Source organism: Corylus avellana, chromosome 3, assembly GCF_965113065.1.
Source record: "Corylus avellana chromosome 3, dhCorAvel1.hap1.2, whole genome shotgun sequence".
Classification (NCBI taxonomy): Eukaryota; Viridiplantae; Streptophyta; class Magnoliopsida; order Fagales; family Betulaceae; genus Corylus; species Corylus avellana.
Window position 1 is genome coordinate 24,257,627 of NC_142492.1, and position 18,286 is coordinate 24,275,912.

The 18,286-nt window shown below is 35.0% G+C and overlaps 2 protein-coding genes across 6 annotated transcripts; both read left to right on the top strand.

Moving 5' to 3' along the window:
- The first annotated feature begins 495 nt into the window (after positions 1-495).
- On the top strand, positions 496-9,728 carry BSK2 (BR-signaling kinase 2). Of its 4 annotated transcripts, none has more exons than XM_059585211.1 (10): positions 496-769; positions 1,339-1,562; positions 2,083-2,218; positions 3,524-3,657; positions 5,761-5,866; positions 6,372-6,457; positions 7,287-7,475; positions 7,629-7,787; positions 8,583-8,696; positions 9,564-9,728. In XM_059585211.1, exons 1-10 carry the CDS (start codon positions 700-702, stop codon positions 9,711-9,713), a joined length of 1,368 nt encoding a protein of 455 aa, XP_059441194.1. In that variant the 5' UTR covers positions 496-699; the 3' UTR covers positions 9,714-9,728. The 4 variants fall into 4 exon arrangements, with proteins under 4 accessions (XP_059441194.1, XP_059441196.1, XP_059441195.1 ...); XM_059585213.2 differs by lacking the exon at positions 9,564-9,728 and adding an exon at positions 9,031-9,107; XM_059585212.2 differs by lacking the exon at positions 9,564-9,728 and adding an exon at positions 9,016-9,105.
- A 3,549-nt stretch (positions 9,729-13,277) lies between these two features.
- Positions 13,278-17,321, top strand: LOC132176212 (ent-kaurenoic acid oxidase 2-like). 2 transcript variants are annotated; one of them, XM_059588351.2, is made up of 8 exons: positions 13,278-13,575; positions 14,721-15,201; positions 15,318-15,584; positions 16,209-16,298; positions 16,397-16,475; positions 16,627-16,733; positions 16,868-16,989; positions 17,159-17,321. In XM_059588351.2, exons 1-8 carry the CDS (start codon positions 13,343-13,345, stop codon positions 17,292-17,294), a joined length of 1,515 nt encoding a protein of 504 aa, XP_059444334.2. In that variant the 5' UTR covers positions 13,278-13,342; the 3' UTR covers positions 17,295-17,321. The 2 variants fall into 2 exon arrangements, with proteins under 2 accessions (XP_059444334.2, XP_088370778.1); XM_088514652.1 differs by lacking the exon at positions 17,159-17,321 and having other exon boundaries at positions 16,868-16,993.
- The last annotated feature ends 965 nt before the right edge of the window (positions 17,322-18,286 follow it).

The window sequence follows — 18,286 nt, forward strand, 5'->3', positions numbered from 1 at the left end:
AAAGAATTTCCTAGTTGTTTGGGTCCTTTATTGGGGTTGCCTACTCCTTATTTTTATTGTTTATGGTCTAATTTTTCCTTTATTCTTCCTCCATACCATCCATTTATTAGATGATTTATGTGGATGAGGTCGTTCCAAAGTCAACTTAACATGACATATTTATCAAAAAAAAAATCAAACAAGTCGTATAGTTAACATCACTAGCTTATTTTAAATGAATCTTATTATGGTTAAAGAATTTAATTTATTTAATTAAACAAATAATGTCATGACGATTCGATCAATCCGATAAAGAACCTATCACGGCCAACCGTATCAAGCATAATCCACGCCCAGCAATTATCCAAACACAGTGGAGAAGTGGCCCCACCGGGCCTGCACGTGCCTATCATAGACCTATCATGTGACCTCTTTCTTTCTCTCTTTCTCTTTCCCCTGCCTGTCACTTTTCAAAGATTTACTTCTAACCTTTAAAAGTATACTTTCCAACTCTTTAAAAAAAAAGGAGGTTTTTTGTAAATTTGCTCTGCTCCCGGTGCTGCAACAAAAGCAGGAGTAAATAAATTAGCTTACATTTTTCACCTTTCCGGTGAAAAGAACCGTCCGAAACTCACACCTCATAGCGGTAACCGGAGTGAGCTTTATAAAGTGCTTGGAAGTTCTGGTTTCGTACGAAGTAGAGTGAGTGAGTGATCAGTGATGGGTTGCTTACACTCCAAAACCACCCACCTCCCCTCTCCAGACGACCCCTCCTCCCAACTCGACCCAGGTCTCTCTCTCTCTCTTACACGCGCGCGCGCGCGCACATGCACTCGAACTTTACATGTTTTTTTTTTTTTTAATTCTTGTTTTGGGTTTTGAACCTACTGAGATCAAGCTGCCTCTTTGCTTTTATCCGCTTTTTTTTTTTTTTTTTTTTTTTTTTTTTTTTTTTTGGATTATTTGGGTATTTGGGTTTTGAAGCTAATGGGCTTCAAGATGGTTTTTGTTATCTCACTGTTTTGATAGTGCTGAATTTTTATGGGGTTTTGTTTGTTTTTGGATTTTGAAGCTAGTAGAGTTACAAGCTGCCCTTTTTTTTTTTTTTTTTTTTCTCACTTTGAGATTGATTTCGGATGGTTTTGTTTGGTTGGGGTTTTGAAGTTTCTGGGATCAAACTGCTGTGGTTTTCTCACTCTACGACATTGAAATTATGATGGGTCTTTTTTATTTTTTTCAATTTTTTATTTTTTATTTTTGTGTTTTTGAAGCTAATGGGAAAGGAGATTTCCCTGTTTTCTCACTTATATGATATTGGAGTATTGATGGGGTTTTGTTTGATTTTCGTGGGCTTTGAAGCTAATGGAGATCAAGCTGATGAAGAGCTCCAAGTCCCGGCATTCAAAGAGTACGGTCTCAGTGAACTCCGCAAGGCCACCAATGGGTTCAGCACACAGTACATTGTCTCCGAGAGCGGCGAGAAAGCTCCCAATGTGGTTTTCAGAGGCAAGCTCGAGAACAACCGCGTAGTCGCAGTCAAACGGTTCTCCAAGCTGTCTTGGCCTGACGCTCAACAGTTCGTGGTGAGGGGAACAAGAGTCCCTTTTTCTGTTTGGTTCATGGGAAGGAAACAGGGCAAATGTTGCCTGGGAAAAGAAAAAGGAAATATCTTTTTTGTCTTTGCTTTTTCTGGTTAAGGGATTATGCTTCACTTTGGGATTGAGCGAATTGTTGGAAAAGATATTCAAACTTTTGTATTTTCTTTTACCTATTTTGTCCTTTGCTTTTTTCTGAAACCAAACAGGGTTTGGGGTTCCTATAACTTAATTTCGACATTAGGTAATTTGTGTTCTTTTATTTTGTAGGATTTACTTTTCAATGTTTTATTCTAATTGGGTTTCTTATATGTAGTTTAGGACCTTTTTAATTGCTAAGGAAATGAGGGGGAATTGAAAAGGATTTATGTTTAGCCTTAAGCTCGCTCATCATTTAGGACGTTTGAGTGAAACTATCATATCCATAAGTGGAAACAAAACACGGGTTTACAGCTTTTTGAGCAATTTGGTTTTGAGTTTGATGCTGATGAAAATGCTTGGTCATCAGGAGGAAGCGGCGGGAGTTGGGAAGGTGCGGCACAAGAGATTGGTGAATCTGATTGGTTGCTGTGCTGAAGGAGATGAACGGCTCTTGGTAGCTGAGTACATGCCCAATGATACTCTGTCCAAGCATCTATTCCATTGTAGTACTCAATCTCCTCCTTTTCAGTTTCTTTTAAGCTCACAAAATGAGTTGAAAGATAGATAGTTGGAATTGATGATCGGTGATCTTTTTCTTTTCTAACCTTTTCGTTGTACTAAGATCTGCTTTTCTCCCCCCGCCCCCTGCACCCTCCCCTCTCCTTGAATTTCCACCTATGAGTATATTATCAGAGCCACAATGATCAAGTACAATGAGCTTGTGCTTCTCCATTATGGTATTTTCTCCCAAAAGAGTGAAGCTTATATATGATTATGCTGTGTGCAGAGACTACATGTATTTTCAAAACTACAGCAACCTATAATTTAGTATACTGTTTCATCACTCGTAAAGGGTTGATGTTTTCTGTGTGATCACTTAGGCAGCCTGTGAGCTATAGCTTGGTGATAATTTAACTTGAACCTGTTAGCATGTGCACTTTCTGTGCAATTGTGTAGCGGTTATTACTTTAACCTCTTTTATAGACCTTGAAAGATTTGGAGAACTAACTTGAATGATCAAAGGATTCTTCTTTTGTTTTAAGGGCCAAATTTCATCCCTTTTGACATCAATGGAAACCTTGCCGATCAGGAGATCTTAATGCTTGAAAATAATGTTGTATAGTATGTAGGTTTAATATGGATTAGGGTTTAGATTTCCTCTTGGACTATAGCATAAAACTATCAGCTGCATGTGTAAATGAATCAAATTAAAAAGTTTGTTCGGTTTAGTCCTGATTTTTGGTGTGTTTTAACTTGATTTTAATGACTATGTTCCCTTAGATGAAGTGTAGGAAGCTTCAGCATTAAAAAAGGATGATGTAAAGTGATTTCCAATGATATTTATTTTTGGGGTTGTCTCTGAAGTCAGATACTACTAATGAGACATGAAGGTTGTAGATAACCATCCTTTACTAGCTAAATGCCAACTTTTTGAATCTAAGAGACTAAATAAAATTGTTTGTGTTTGGAGTTATAATATGATGTCCTATCTGTATTCAGTTTTATTACTTTCTATCCTGCTACCATTCCATCTGGCAGTTCTCAAGTTTGGGTTAACTGACTACATGTGCATTGTCCTTCTGATAAAGGAAAAAGCTGAAATAAAAACATGTTAAGTGTCACTGTTCATGGTTATTGACATTCTTGCATTGGAGGAGTCCTAATTTATCTTTCTTCCTCTCTGAGCAGAGTGTATATCTCGCTCTTCGATTTATTTAGACGGATCAATGTATATATGAGTAGATTCTTTAAATGTTATATTTCTCTTCAGAGTTTGTTGTAATGATTTCTGTAATTATTTCCTGCAGGGGATAAGCAGCCACTGCCATGGGAAATGCGTGTTAGAGTTGCATATTATATTGCACAGGCACTTGATCATTGTAATACAGAAAATCGTAAAATTTATCATGATTTGAATGCATACAGAGTTCTTTTTGATGAGGTATGCTTATGAATTTACCATTATGTAATTAATTGTTTGTCTGGTTTATTGGGATACATGCATCTTCAGATTCTGTAATTTGGATTCTCCCGACTATATTGTCATTTTGGTTGTTGGTGTAGACATTAAATAATCAAGTGAGGTACTGAAATTTACGTGATAACTAGGTAAAGATACTGAAAGTTATGCAACAATTTATTGAAAGATGTCAACTTTCAATAAGAAGAAGTACAGTTGCATTTTCCCTTTTGTTGTCCTTTCAAGATTTGTCATGCTGCATATCATGGTGTGCTCCCTTGCCTTGATAATGGCAAGGGTAGTACTTATTAACACGTAGGCTTGGGGATGTATCCTGCTTATTCATTCATAACAAGTCCTGTGATTATAAAACTTCGTTTATCGGCAAGAACATGGTTTGAGAATGGTCAGTGAATTAGAAAAGACTCCAGTTGTTCAAAATTGTTAGTCTATCTTTGGAAATTTATATTCTTGAAAAAACATCTTCTATTTCGATCGCCCTCAGTTATCAGAAATTGAGTTTCCAGTAATTTCCCTCTATTTTAAAAACTTCATATCAATTAAAAAGTTCCAAACTCGTAACAGAAAAGGTTAATTTTGGAAAGTTAGAAAATTTTCTAGATTATTCAATGTGGACAACTAACAAGGAAAATCCAAAAATGAAACATAGACTAAGAAATTGGGATGGAAGGCATAGGATTTATGCATTTGCAATAAAAGCTATATTTGCCTGTTTCAATTTGAAGTCGCAGGCTTTCTTGTGTGCTTCACATTATTTTTAAACCATGTGGTTTCACCTTGCCTTTGTAATAATCCTTAATTGTATACAAATCATACTCTTGCTTATGGTGTTACAATCATGAGAGGGAGGCTTTGTGGAGATTGTAGTGGACTTAAAATATGAGAGTCAGTGGGGTGGGTGGTGCTCTAATGGAGTGAATGGGTCTTATGGGGTGGGGGTCTTTGGAAGTTCATTAGGAGAGGTTGGGAGGAGTTTTCTAGTTTTACTAGATTTGAGGTGGATGAAGGCTCCAAGATCAGTTTTTGGCATGATGTGTGGTGTGGGGAGCATCCTCTTAAGGAAGCATTTCTAGAGTTTAGCATTGCTTGCTTAAGGGATACTTCTGTGGCAGATCATCTTTAGTTCCTTAATGGCTCCCCATGTGGCCCATGATTGAGAGTTGGAATTCTTTACTTCACTCTTCGATTAGTTGTATTCCATTTGATCGAAACAGGATGGTGTAAACAAGTTCTGTATGAACCCCTCTAAGAAAGGGTTGTTTGATGTAAGATCATTCTATAATGTCTTAAACCCCCATGACAAGAATCCTTTCCCTTGGAGGTGTATTTGGCAAAGTAAGGACCTTTTGAGAGTGGCTTTCTTTGCTTGGTTGTCCGCTTTAGGTACAATTCTAACTTTGGAAACTTGAGGAAGTGGCATATCATTGTGGTTGATTGGCGTTGCTTGTGTAAAAAGAGTGAGAAAACCGTAGACCATGTTTTACTCTATAGCAAAATAGCTAGTGCCTTTGGACTCTATCTTTGGCTTGTTCGGTTTAGCTTGAGTCATGTCTTACTAAGTGAGAGATCTCTTCACTTGTTGGAGAGGGCACTTTGGTAGTCCTCAAAGCAGAGCTATTTGGATGATGACACCGCACTTTGCATGATGTGGTGTATTTGGAAAGAGAAATGACCGAAGCTTTGAAGATTGTGAAAGGACGGTGGTGGAGTTAAAAGCCTTTTTCTTTAACACCCTTTCCCAGTAAATTGCTGCTTATGTTTGCTTATGAAAATTTCATGACTTTTTAGTTCTTTTTTCTCTTGTATACTTCTTGCGTACTAGGGTGCATCTTTTGGTTTTTAATGAATTTCGATTACTTATATATATATAAAATGGAGTTACTCTGACATTGCTTTTGATTATTGCTACCTTTATGTGTGTGCACGTGTGAGGGCGCATGTGTGAATGTTAGATAGTAGATACACTTACATGAACATCAATACATAATTTCTCTAGCCATATGGTATGTCGTGCTGTTAATTTTTTTCCTGGTTAGTTTCTGACTGATTTATTCATATATTCAGGATGGTGACCCTCATTTGTCTAGTTTTGGCCTTATGAAGAATAGCCGAGATGGAAAAAGCTACAGTACTAATTTAGCTTATACTCCACCTGAGTTCTTGCGGACAGGTATTTAACATAAAAAAAAAGTATCCCTTTGAATGACTGAAATTTGATTGCAGGATCTATTTCCTTACCATTCAATTTGCAACTTACTGTGATGAAGGGAATTACGTATGTTTGATGAGATGGTCAGATTGTCTTTAATCCAAACTATGGAACTTAAAATATAACAGTCTGAGACTATGAGTATCACATTACCATAGCATATTTTCATAACCATAGGCTTTTGTCACTGAATGCCATATTAATGTGTAGGTAATAAGCGTGATTTCTTTATGCAGTAATGAACTTCCGGTTTGAGTATATTATTTTCTTTCTAGATAATGCATTTAATAGGAAGGTTTGGAGATATATTTTTTCTATGCCCTGTAATTGTAAGGTACATGCCAATATGTTTCCTCTTGAATGGTGTTACCCAATGCTATTGGTGGTGATATGATAGTTTTAATCGATATTAATGGAGATATGAAGACCCATATCTGGTGAACTTGATTAGTGTCATACTCTGCAGGAAGGGTCACCCCAGAGAGTGTGATCTACAGTTATGGAACAGTTCTGTTGGATCTTTTAAGTGGGAAGCATATTCCTCCGAGCCATGTATGTTGCCTCCATTTCATGAACCATAAGATTCTTATCCATGTGTTTTAATTCCAAGGATTGTTCCCTGTCTTCTTTTTTATTCAATTGCCATGGAATTTTTGACAGAGTATGTACAGCCATACACCTGTAATGCATCATTTGAAATTCGGATATGCCTTCCATATATGTCCAATTTACCTTGAATGAATTCAGTGCTTCATTGCATTCCATTATATACCTATGTATACTTCAATTTTGATAGTTATGACATCATTGCTACCTGCAACTACTGGGAACAATCGGGTAATGATAAATGACTTCACACGCAGCCGTGCACTCATCAAGTTCACTTCCTTTGTAGATCATCTTGTTAATGTTACATTCAGTTATTCATTGTCCCTTACAGTTCTTTATGCGCTTAGTTTGACATGACTTTCAGAACTTACTGGGACTTCAACCAGTTTTAAGATTGTGTTTGTTACTGGCATTGCATAACTGGCGGAAGCCCATAAATACTTGTTTATATCTGTATTGGTGTGGCGTAATACAGACACACACACACACAAGCCATATATAATTGTTTTTGATAAATAAATCAATCTCATTAAAAAGTGTTGAGGAGCGCAACTCAAGGACACAAGAAGTATATAAGAGAGATTTTCCATTAGGGAGAAATAGAAGAACACAAGTCCAGAAATTCAGTAAAATTAGAAAAGTGAGGACTATTGTACGCTGCTAACATAAGGTTTTTTAGCTCTAACACCAAAATCTTGCCATATATAATTGAATTTAATGATGTCCTATTTTAAGTATATCGTAGTTATGAGAAGGATTGATATATTTCCAGGCACTGGACTTGATAAGAGGGAAGAATGTATTGTTGTTGATGGATTCATCATTGGAAGGACAGTATGCCAATGATGATGCTACTAAATTGGTTGAACTTGCTTCTAAGTGTCTTCAGTCTGAGGCAAGGGATCGACCTGATGCAAAGTTTCTTCTTACAGCAGTTGCACCCCTTCAAAAGCAGAAAGAGGTAAAATTTCATCTTATCCTCAAATCTTGAAATAACTGTTTTTGTTTTGAGCATTGTTGCAACCTGTGATTCACTTTATGATGTGACGATGTTTTCCTTTATTTTTTTTCTTGTTCTTTTTAAATTTGTTCTCTTCATTCTTCCTTTCTTTAGGTGGCATCATATGTTCTCATGGGCCTGCCTAAAAATACAACGGTGCTGCCAACTATGCTTTCACCACTTGGGAAGGCTTGTGCAAGGATGGATCTTACTGCTGTGCATGATATTTTGCTAAAAACAGGCTATAAAGATGAAGAGGGTGCAGAAAATGAGGTATCTGAATGATCTATTATATCCTTCACACTTCAGATAGAGTTCTCGTACAACTTGAAAATGTTGATACTCAGGTCAACCCCTTAGTCCTAATTAGATTGAGTTGGCCAGTTTGACGAATCCAGCTAATTGGGAATAAGATTTATGGTGAGACAATTATTTTTTATTAAACAAAGAACTCTTCTGATTTCTTTTTTCTTTTTCTCCCTAGTTTTAACTACTTTCGGATGTAAAAGCATTGATAATTCTCATGCTTGGAAGATACAAAATACACTACAAAGGAGCTATGATTTGTTGTGGACAGTGTGTTGGACACAATCATCCAAGCTTCTTGGACTCATGTTGAATGTCATGGATGTTTTGGTTTCCCCAACCACACAGAAATGGTTAATGCATGTTGAACACTCAACCAATAATTGCGAATTGGAGAAATATAATGAGTGGGATAAGTTCCGGTAGCAATAGCCTGGAGTCCTGAAATGTGCGGTCACCTTGTCGATGTCAAGTCATAAAACTGTCCTTTTTAGAATATCCATGTTTGTCTCTCAGTTGTCTGTGCTGTGCAAGTTGTTTCCATGCAATATAGATTATATGATTGTTTTGAATTACATGGTTTAATGTTAGTTTAGAAAATTCTGGTGGTTTTGCTTGCTTCTCAAAGTTATGTTGTTTTTGCTTAGATTTCATAGTTATGAGGTGGCTTTGCTTGCTTCTTATGATTGTCCTTACTTTGGCTTTATAGTATCATGAATTCTATTCCTCGCTATTCTTTGATAATGTGATCTCTCTATGTAGCTGTCATTTCAAGAATGGACACAACAAGTGCAAGAGATGTTGAACACGAAGAAATTTGGGGATATTGCATTTAGGGACAAGGACTTCAAGAGTGCAATCGATTATTATTCGAAGGTAAATGCCCTCTTTCCCTCTCCTTTTTCTTTGTCTACAAGGGCATCATATCTTCTGAAATCCAGATGCTTGCAGAATCAATTATTTGTTCAATATTTTGGCTATCCATGAGCTTTTTTAATGATAACAAAGTCCATAGTTTAGTATGCACTATTCACAGGGTTCATAAATATATTTTATTTGTATTTAAAGGGTAATAAGCTTGTATCCCACTTCCACTTTTATATAAAGAATGCTTCTTGTAAAGGCTAAAAAAACTCTTGCATTTATAATCTGTCTGCCCGTGTTTGATTTCTTGCTCTACATTTGTATCTATCAGTCACTGGAAATTTAGATTTCTTTGTGATAAACAGTTAGTAGCAATGATGTCCGTTCCTTCGGCAACCGTCTTTGCAAGGAGAGCGTTCTCCTACTTGATGCATGGCCAAGCAGAACTTGCCTTGAGAGATGCCATGCAGGCTCAGGTGTGCATACCAGAGTGGCCAACTGCATTCTACTTGCAGGCTCTTGCACTCTCGAAGCTGGGAATGGAAACTGATGCTCAGGACATGCTCAATGATGGGGCAGCCTTTGAAGTAAAGAGACAAAACAGCTGGCGCAGCTAAACTACTAAGCATGTCGGCTATATACTTACATTTCAGTCATCCTTAGACATCATAGTTCTTTGAGAACATTTTCTAGATTAGAAATTGGTGTGGCAGGGAAAATGAGTAGTGGTAGTAGATGTTTTCAGGAAGTTCTAACAGATACGAATTGCCTACATAGTTTCTGCAATATATAATGTAATTTCCCTAAGATAAAAAAGAAATAAGTCTTTGATTTATGGGATGCATATTTACCAAGTTCAAATCTATATTATTTTTGCAGCATCTTGTTGCCTGCAGAGCAGAATTATGCCAATGGCTTGAAAATACAGAAAGTAGCAGCTTCTTGTTTCTTTTGAAATGTAATTCTTTTTCTTGGGGTTTTCTGAAATGCCCTGTTATATTGGATCAGTCCATGTTTTTGCAATTATAGGGCTTGGATTTTGATACGTTATATTGAGCTCTTCTTCAATTGAGCTGACTATCTTGTGCTTCAAGAATCCGGAATAACTTTGCATAATTAAATTTAGGCATAGTATATAATAATATAATAAACAATGGACTGTTATTCCCTTTCACCGAGAATATTGAAAAGTTGGGGGGTCTTTGTGGCATAATAAATGTTCCACTTCGGTGGGTGTTCCTTCTATGTTGGTCTATAGAACAACGTTTTGGGCATGCCTGGCCCATCAAGAGGATTGATTCGACAATAGCTTCTTGGGTCGAAGCCCTAAGATCCAATGGGACAAATATCAGGTACACCTAATAAGATCTAGCCATTTAATTTGAAAATAATAATTATGATTTGTGAAAATTTATATGGAGAATACTCAAAGAATTAAGACAGACTTAAGAAAAAAAGAAAAAGAAAAATAGTAATGCTACATACTATACTCATTCTATCCTCATTCTAGTGGACTGATATGACAATGCCTGCCACCTTGTTTAAAAAACATAGGATAAATGCATTTTTGGTCCATGTGATTTTGAGTTTTAACAAATAGCTCCCTTGTTTTGAAAAGTGATTAATCACTCCCTAGAGTAAGCAAAAAGAACAAATTAGTCATTACCATTATAAACTTGAGAGAATTTGTTAATATGCCACATAAGGACAAATTAATCATGCACAAAGTTGTAGTTATGATCGTATCCATTCATAGTGCGACAGTTACCGATAAAATCATTGGATTCAGAGCCAAATATAAAAGTAAATCTCTTTGACCATGTGGCTAATTAATCCATATAATAGTAATTCGTGACTGTTATGCCGCATAATATGATGTACCATTTTATACGATGCAATTATTCAGAATCTTTTACATGCATGCATTTAAAAACTCATATATCTCATCTCTTCATTATTTTCAACAAATTTTACAAAGTGGAGTTTACATTATTCTAAAAATGTATTTTATGTAAGTTGTAAATATACACGCTTGACATATGAAAAATAATCATGATATGTAAGAATTGAAATAATAATTATCCATGTGATTTTTATTTACCTTGGTCGTGTATATCTTCCAAAACAACTCTCTCGGTGCTCATTGTTCTCGAAATTTGTGAAATGATCTAATATTAGTCCCTAATCTGGACAAATATACCCTTAAATCTAAATTCAAGGAAAAATTGTCATTTTGTTTGATTATCGAATGTTCAGTTATATATCATGTTGATCATTTAAAAAAATAAAAATAAATAGGAAAAAAGGTTACAGGGGAGGACTTTCCTATTCTTAATCCGAATGGAAGAGAGAAAGAGAGATCTTTTGGGAATACTTCCAAATATCATGTTAATCATTTGACCTCCACCTCAATCATTCGATAACCTTACCGAACATTCGGTAATCGTGCAGAATCTCCATTTCCATCAAAGGTCTAAACATTTCTAGTTTAACACAACCTAAGACTCTTCTAAGGTATTAACTACTATTCTAACCTACAATAACGCCTTCATGCAAAGTGAAGTATGTCCAAAATTCGTGAAAAGACTAACTACCATTAAACACATATTAAAGCTTAACACAATCCCACAATAACAAGCTCATTTGATAGGAAGTTAATTATATTTTCTAGAATTGATGAGATGCGAAAAATTAAGAAGAACACAAAAACAAGCAATTATAAACACAGAGATTTACGTGGTTCACCACTAAGGGCTACATCCACATAATTTCAGTGATGTTTTACTATTTTCGAGAAAACAATACCGGAGGCATGAATATCCAGGAATTATAAAGTCGCACAAAACCCTACTACAAAAGCGACTAGGAATAAGACCCTCCCAATTGGGTCAAAACACCAAAAAAATGGGTTAGGCTTTCGCTTCATATATGGACTAAGCCTAAAAAAAAAATCCACTTAAACCGTAAGGCTTTTAAGGTTGAACCGAATTGAATACAAAACCAAGCTCCACGTAACCTAACATCATTTTATGGCTTAAGTGTAGGAAGCAAGGCGTCTGAGTTGTAAAACGTGCAACATCATTTTATGGCTCAAGTGTAGGAAGCAAGGCGTCTGAGTTGTAAAACGTGTATTTTGTAATGGGTTGGACTTTCACTTTAGTTGTTAGATGGATTAGCTGTACGTAATAACTGAATGTAGTCTGTTATACAGTACCAATTCGGAAGACCTAGGATTCAAGAAAAGACATTTTCATTGAATGTCTTAAAAGAGAAACCACAATCTTAAATTATTGAGCAGTGATTTTTAGTACATCAAGTGCTTGAACAGTAAGTACATCGGTATTAAAATATTATTTTATTTTATTTTATTTTTTTTACTGTTTAAATATTATTCTAATAATATTTTATAATGTTTTAACACCAGTGTGTTTACTGTTCAAGTACGTTAGTGTGCTAAAAATTACTACTCTAAATTATTATGTGTGATTACCAACTACAAATAGTGGAAAATGATTCTCTCCATTTCAAAATTCTTCAATTTTCTCTATTTAGTATATATATATAATGGAGATGTCAAAGTGTGAAGATCCTGTGAAGGTTTAATTATATGGTTTTGTGAGGTTTTCAATCCAAGAGGAGTAGAAGATGGAGAAGGAGATGGGTTTACCAGAGTTCAATATGAATGCTCAATATTGACATACTACGATGGGTCTACCAGAGTTTTCAATATGAATGCTCTGCTAAGGTGACTTTGTAGAAACTTTAAAAGGATGGTATGCGATTGAATGTAAACCTAGTTGCTCTTTATTGGGTTCATAGGCTTAGTTGGGCTAACATGATCAGCTCTAAGCTGAGCCCAGTGCTCTACGTGTAGCGCCGCCTTATCTTGACTCGGAGACCAAACAGAATGGACATGTCACATGCCCAACATACAACATGGAAAGGATTGAAGCCACTAATTTAAAATTCAACACATGAAAAACAGATAAAACATTATATATATATAGCCTGTGGTGTCCGTTCCAATGACGGGAATCATTGCATTTTTCCATCTATTCATGTGGTAAAAATCAAGTGTACATTATTAAAAATAACATGTGTATCACATATATATTCACATGTTAGCAGAGACATGCATGAGCATGAAACTTCTAGAGAATCTATTACAAGATTGGATTTTTTGATACCCCATTTGCAAGAAATTCCTGTCCTAAAAATACAAACAGCAATCTTAAATTATTATGGCATGACGGTCCGGTGATTACCAACTACATAGTGCGACAAAAGATGTATTATTATGATATTGTCATGGCCGGTAAGAAGCAGCATCCAATGCTTGGTTTTTTCCAAGTCTCGTGGTTCTCAACTCTTACATTATTGCATTCCATGCCACTAGTTAATTATTTCCGTGGATGGGGAAAGATGTGCTATACCAAGAAGAAACCACATGTCATGATCACTGTCGTGTACGATTAATTTATTTTTCCAAGTGTTGGACCTAAGCCTAATCCTACGACTAGACTACAAAGGTATTCTATATATATATATATCTATATATATACACACACACACAGACAATGGAGATGTCAAAGTGTGAAGATCCTGTGAAGGTTTATATGGTTTAATTTGTGAGGCCTTCAATCCAAGAGAAGTAGGAGATGGAGATGGGTTTTTCTTTGATGGCTTTCACAGCTTTGATGGGTGGATTTGTTGCAATGTGTTGGCTGGTGAAGAGTGCAAACGAGTGGTATTATGTGTGTAAGTTGGGTGGAAAGCAGTGCTCTCTCCCTCCTGGCGATATGGGCTGGCCTTTAATTGGGAATATGTGGGATTTTCTCTTTGCTTTTAAATATGGTGACCCTGATTCATTCATCACCAACCTTGTTTCCAGGTCTCTCTCTCTCTCTCTCTCTCTCTCTCATGGCTTAATGAGCTTTCTTTGTTCTTGAAAATGAGTCAGTTCTAAGAAAATATGGTGTGGGATAGTGTTATAACAAGTATAAACAGGTTAACATGCATGCATTTTAGAAGATGATCATGACTCCCTGATTGTTATTTTAGAAGATGATCATGACTCACAAAGTCATAATAATTGCTTTGTTTGTTAAACCATTCTACTTTTCACTTCTTTCTTTTTGTTTTTTTGTTTTTGTTTTTTTTTTTTCAAAACTAAAATATTAATAAATAACCTAAAACATAAAACACTAAAAAAAGCGATGTATAATATGATATTTAATTATGATATTTTTAAGGTTGTTCTTGCTTCTTTTATGTAGAAATATATAATATGAACAAGAGAGCAAAAGCGAATAAGGAATGAAAATAGAATAAACTCATTTTGTATCAATTTTTATTTATTTTATTAAGGAAAATAGAAAAAACAAGAAGAGGGGTCCCTTTCGGTGTCAAGCCAGGGAGTAGGGAGACGAATGAAAAGGAGAAAATATATATAATGCTTCCCAAGAATAGTAAAAATAAATAAATAAATAAAAGGGGTTCATTTTGTCGCATTTTGACGCTAGAGGGCTCATGGGATGACTTTAGCATTAACAATTGGTGTTATTTTAAATTATTCCTTGCCTAATTGCCCACGGGATGCCAAACCCGAAGTTTGATATATATATATATATATATATATATAGCTCGGTCAGTTTACACTATAAAAATTAAACCTTAGAATTAAAGGCATCTATAATTTAAGGTTAAAAACGTCTCTATTTAATTAGGGACACTCAAATAGTGACATTTTGTAAATGTTATTAAGTATAGTGATTAGATTAAAATTAAAAATGTTTAAATAGTAAAAATGTTATTACAATGGGACATTTTCATTGACACGTCCCCTATTAGAAGGGGACATTTGAACAGTAACATGTTCCTTTTAGTAAAACGACACCTCTAAGAAGAAGGAGTCATTTTACTATTAATTACAACGACCCTATAAAAAAATGTCCCTAACTCTAAGGTTTTTTTTAAGTGCTATAAATGAGTCGACTTTGAAATATTAAACCTGAATTTTTTTTTTGGAAATTACAGATTTGGTGACACCGGAGTGTACAAGGCCTATATGTTTGGAAACCCAAGCATCATTGTGACGAAGGCTGAAACATGCAGGCGAGTGTTGATGGATGATGAAAGATTTAAACAAGGGTGGCCTAAATCCACTTGTGAATTAATGGGGAGGAAATCATTTTTGGGTGTTTCGGAGGACGAGCGGAAGCGGCTCCGCCGGGTAACTGCAGCACCGATCAACGGCCACAAGGCACTATCTATGTACCAGGAGTACATCAAAGACATTGTAGTAAATTCACTAGATGAATGGGCTAAGGCTGAGAGACCCATAGAGTTCTTGACAGAGATAAGGAGGATCACCTTTAAAATTATTATCTATATTTTTTTGGGCAGAGAGATTGATCCAATGATGAAGACGTTGGAGGAGGAGTATGTTAATCTAAATCAGGGATTAAGATCCATGGCCATCGATCTCCCTGGCTTCGCTTTCCACAAGTCACTCAAGGCCAGTGATCACACATGCATTCAATCTCTTTCATTAATATTTATTTATTTATTTATTTTTAATAGTCAAAATGAGAAATACATAATCTTAATGATTTGTTTTTTCATCATCTGTAGGCTCGACGAAAGTTAGTGAAGATCCTTCAAGCTGTTGTAGATGAAAGAAGGGCAAGAAAAAGAAATGATTCGAAGAGTGATGAGAAGAAGGATATGATGGAGTTGTTGATGGAAGTTGAATATGAGAATGGAGAAAAGTTGGAGGATGAAGAGATAATAGACGTAATCCTCATGTACTTGAATGCTGGCCATGAATCCTCAGCCCATGCCACAATGTGGGCAACCCTCTTTTTACATCAGCATCCAGAATGCCTGCACAAAGCCAAGGTACGTGGGGTGCAAATTCTTGCTTTTATATATATATATATATATATATATGTGTGTGTGTGTGTGTGTGTGTGTGTGTGTGTGTGTGATTTTCTGATACAAACTTTGGGTAGAATTTATCATTGCAAATTGGCTGACAAGGAGGGTGTTTAAGAATTTTTATACACAAGATTAAAACTTAACCCGTATAGAACACAAGGATCGTAACATATCACTACATACGCTTCCGCAGCTAATGTCTATAGCAGCCAATTCTATCAACACTGACCCGATAGTAACCCTTTAGTTATCTTTTGGCAGCTTCATTCACCTATGGTATTTTAATCCAGCCCATAAGTCAGCTTTTCTGTGACTTGAACCCATTAAGTGATGTTTGGCTCTGATACCAAATGATATAAACTTTGGGTAGATCCTACTATTAAAAATCAGCTTTACAGGGAATGATTACTAAGAGCTTATATACACATGGTTAAGATTAGACTTAATTCATCTAAGACACAAGGATCGTAACATTTTCATATGCAATTTTTGTGGCTTTTTGTCACTAGATGTGTGAATACATGCGTGTTTGTGCCATTTTTAGATGTATCTCGGCTGTTATTTTGATGAACATGAATTTTTCAGAGAGAACAAGAGGAGATTATTAGACGAAGACCACCATCAGAGAAAGGATTAAGCTTTAAAGAAATCAAACAAATGGAATATCTTTCCAAGGTATATTTATATGTTTGCATCGTATTGGATTTAACCTAACATGTATATATATATGTTTGCTTATCCTATTTTCACGTGTTATAAATTTGAATCTTAAGGTAATTGATGAAACGCTGCGAGCAGTTAATGTTTCATTGTTTACTTGTCGGGAGGCAAAAACTGATGTTAGCATCGGTGGTTAGTCGTCATTCTTCCAACTTCATTTTCTCTTATTTAATTCTTTGTTTCTTAGATTACAATCTCTTCTCCTTTTTTTTTTTTTTTTTTAATTAAATATTATCTTATAATTCTATCTATCTATTAAGCATTATCTTATAATATATTGAAGGTTATACAATACCCCAAGGATGGAAAGTGTTAGTTTGGTTCAGAGGAGTTCATAGGGATCCAGAATATTATCCGAAACCCAATGAATTTAATCCTTCAAGATGGGATGTAAGTAAGATTATAAGTCTTTTATGCATGTATGTATATATTCCATTGAGCATATATAAATATCCATTTATACATGTTTATATATATATATATATATATATATATATATATATATATATATATATATAATGCAGGAAAATAAACCCAAAGCAGGAAGCTTTATTCCCTTTGGAACAGGAAGTAGGCTGTGCCCCGGAAGTGATCTGACGAAGCTTGAAATTTCTATTTTTCTTCATTATTTTCTCCTTGATTACGAGTGAGTTCCCTTTCTTTGTCTTTTGAATTTAAACTACTTATTAAAAAAATAATCAATTAATTTGGCAATTTTTTTTTTTTTTGGTCGGAGAATATACCAATTAACTTATTATATTAACGTACATAAAAAATGAAGAATAATTTGAAATGTTTCGTAATTTGGATGGCAGGCTTGAACCACTTAATCCGGGAAGTGCAGTGAAATACTTACCTCATACAAGGCCCATGGACAATTGCCTGGCCAAAATCAACAAGCTCTCATCATCATCATCATCATCATCATGTTCACATAAAACATTATTCTAAGCACTAAAAGCATGTAATTTGGAGAAGTTTGCCAGTTTTTCTATATCTTTATGTTTCCTTCGATCAATTCATGCCTTTTGTACTTCAATGGGTTTGGTATCTTTAGCACACTTCCGTGACATATCATGTTTTCTCAATAAGAAAAGTCCTTTTTTATTTATTTATTTATTTTTATTTTTTATACCTCTGTTTTGCTGATAATTCAGCTTTCATGCCTCTGTTTTGCTGATGATGATTCATATCTTTAGCAAAATTTATGTGGGGCTTTCAAACGCCCAAAGCGCCATGAGAAGGGTCAAAGCGTTATGAGAAAAATATGGAAAAATAGGAAGAAAAAAAATCGGGAAATGCAAAATAAACCTCAGAATTTTGTTTTGTTTTGTTTTTTTGTTTGTTATTTATTTATTTATTTTTGTTGATTAGTGGAGAAACGAGCAAGAGAGTTGCAGACTGGACTATTAAAGGGTATTTGGAATTAGGATTTTCCCAGAAAATAAAAAAGGTTAGGATTTTTTTTATGGGGCTAGCTCCCATGGGAAAAAGAAAATGCTCATAATTTTTTTTGTTCTTGGCAAATGTTTCGGGGGTCTAGCTAGCTTCTCCCTTCTAATTTAGTGTTTGCATATCTTTTGGACACATCTCTTATATAGATATATATATATATATATATATATATATATATATATATATATATATATAGTAACGTGTTTCGCACTAAACATTTTCATGATTTCCAAACTCATGATATGCAGTAATATAATACTGGATTCTATGTAATTTACCTCATTATTATATATGCAAATTGATATAACGTGGAGGAAAATAAAAATATTATCTCCTGTATTTTTTCCTGCTATTTCTTTCCTTTGAAAAAAAATAAAAAATAAAAATACTAGTTAAATATAGACAATGATCAATGCTTAACCTTATCTATAAAAGCAAGAAACGCCTTGATCAATCATCATCCTCATGCCGAATAGAAGGAGAAGAAA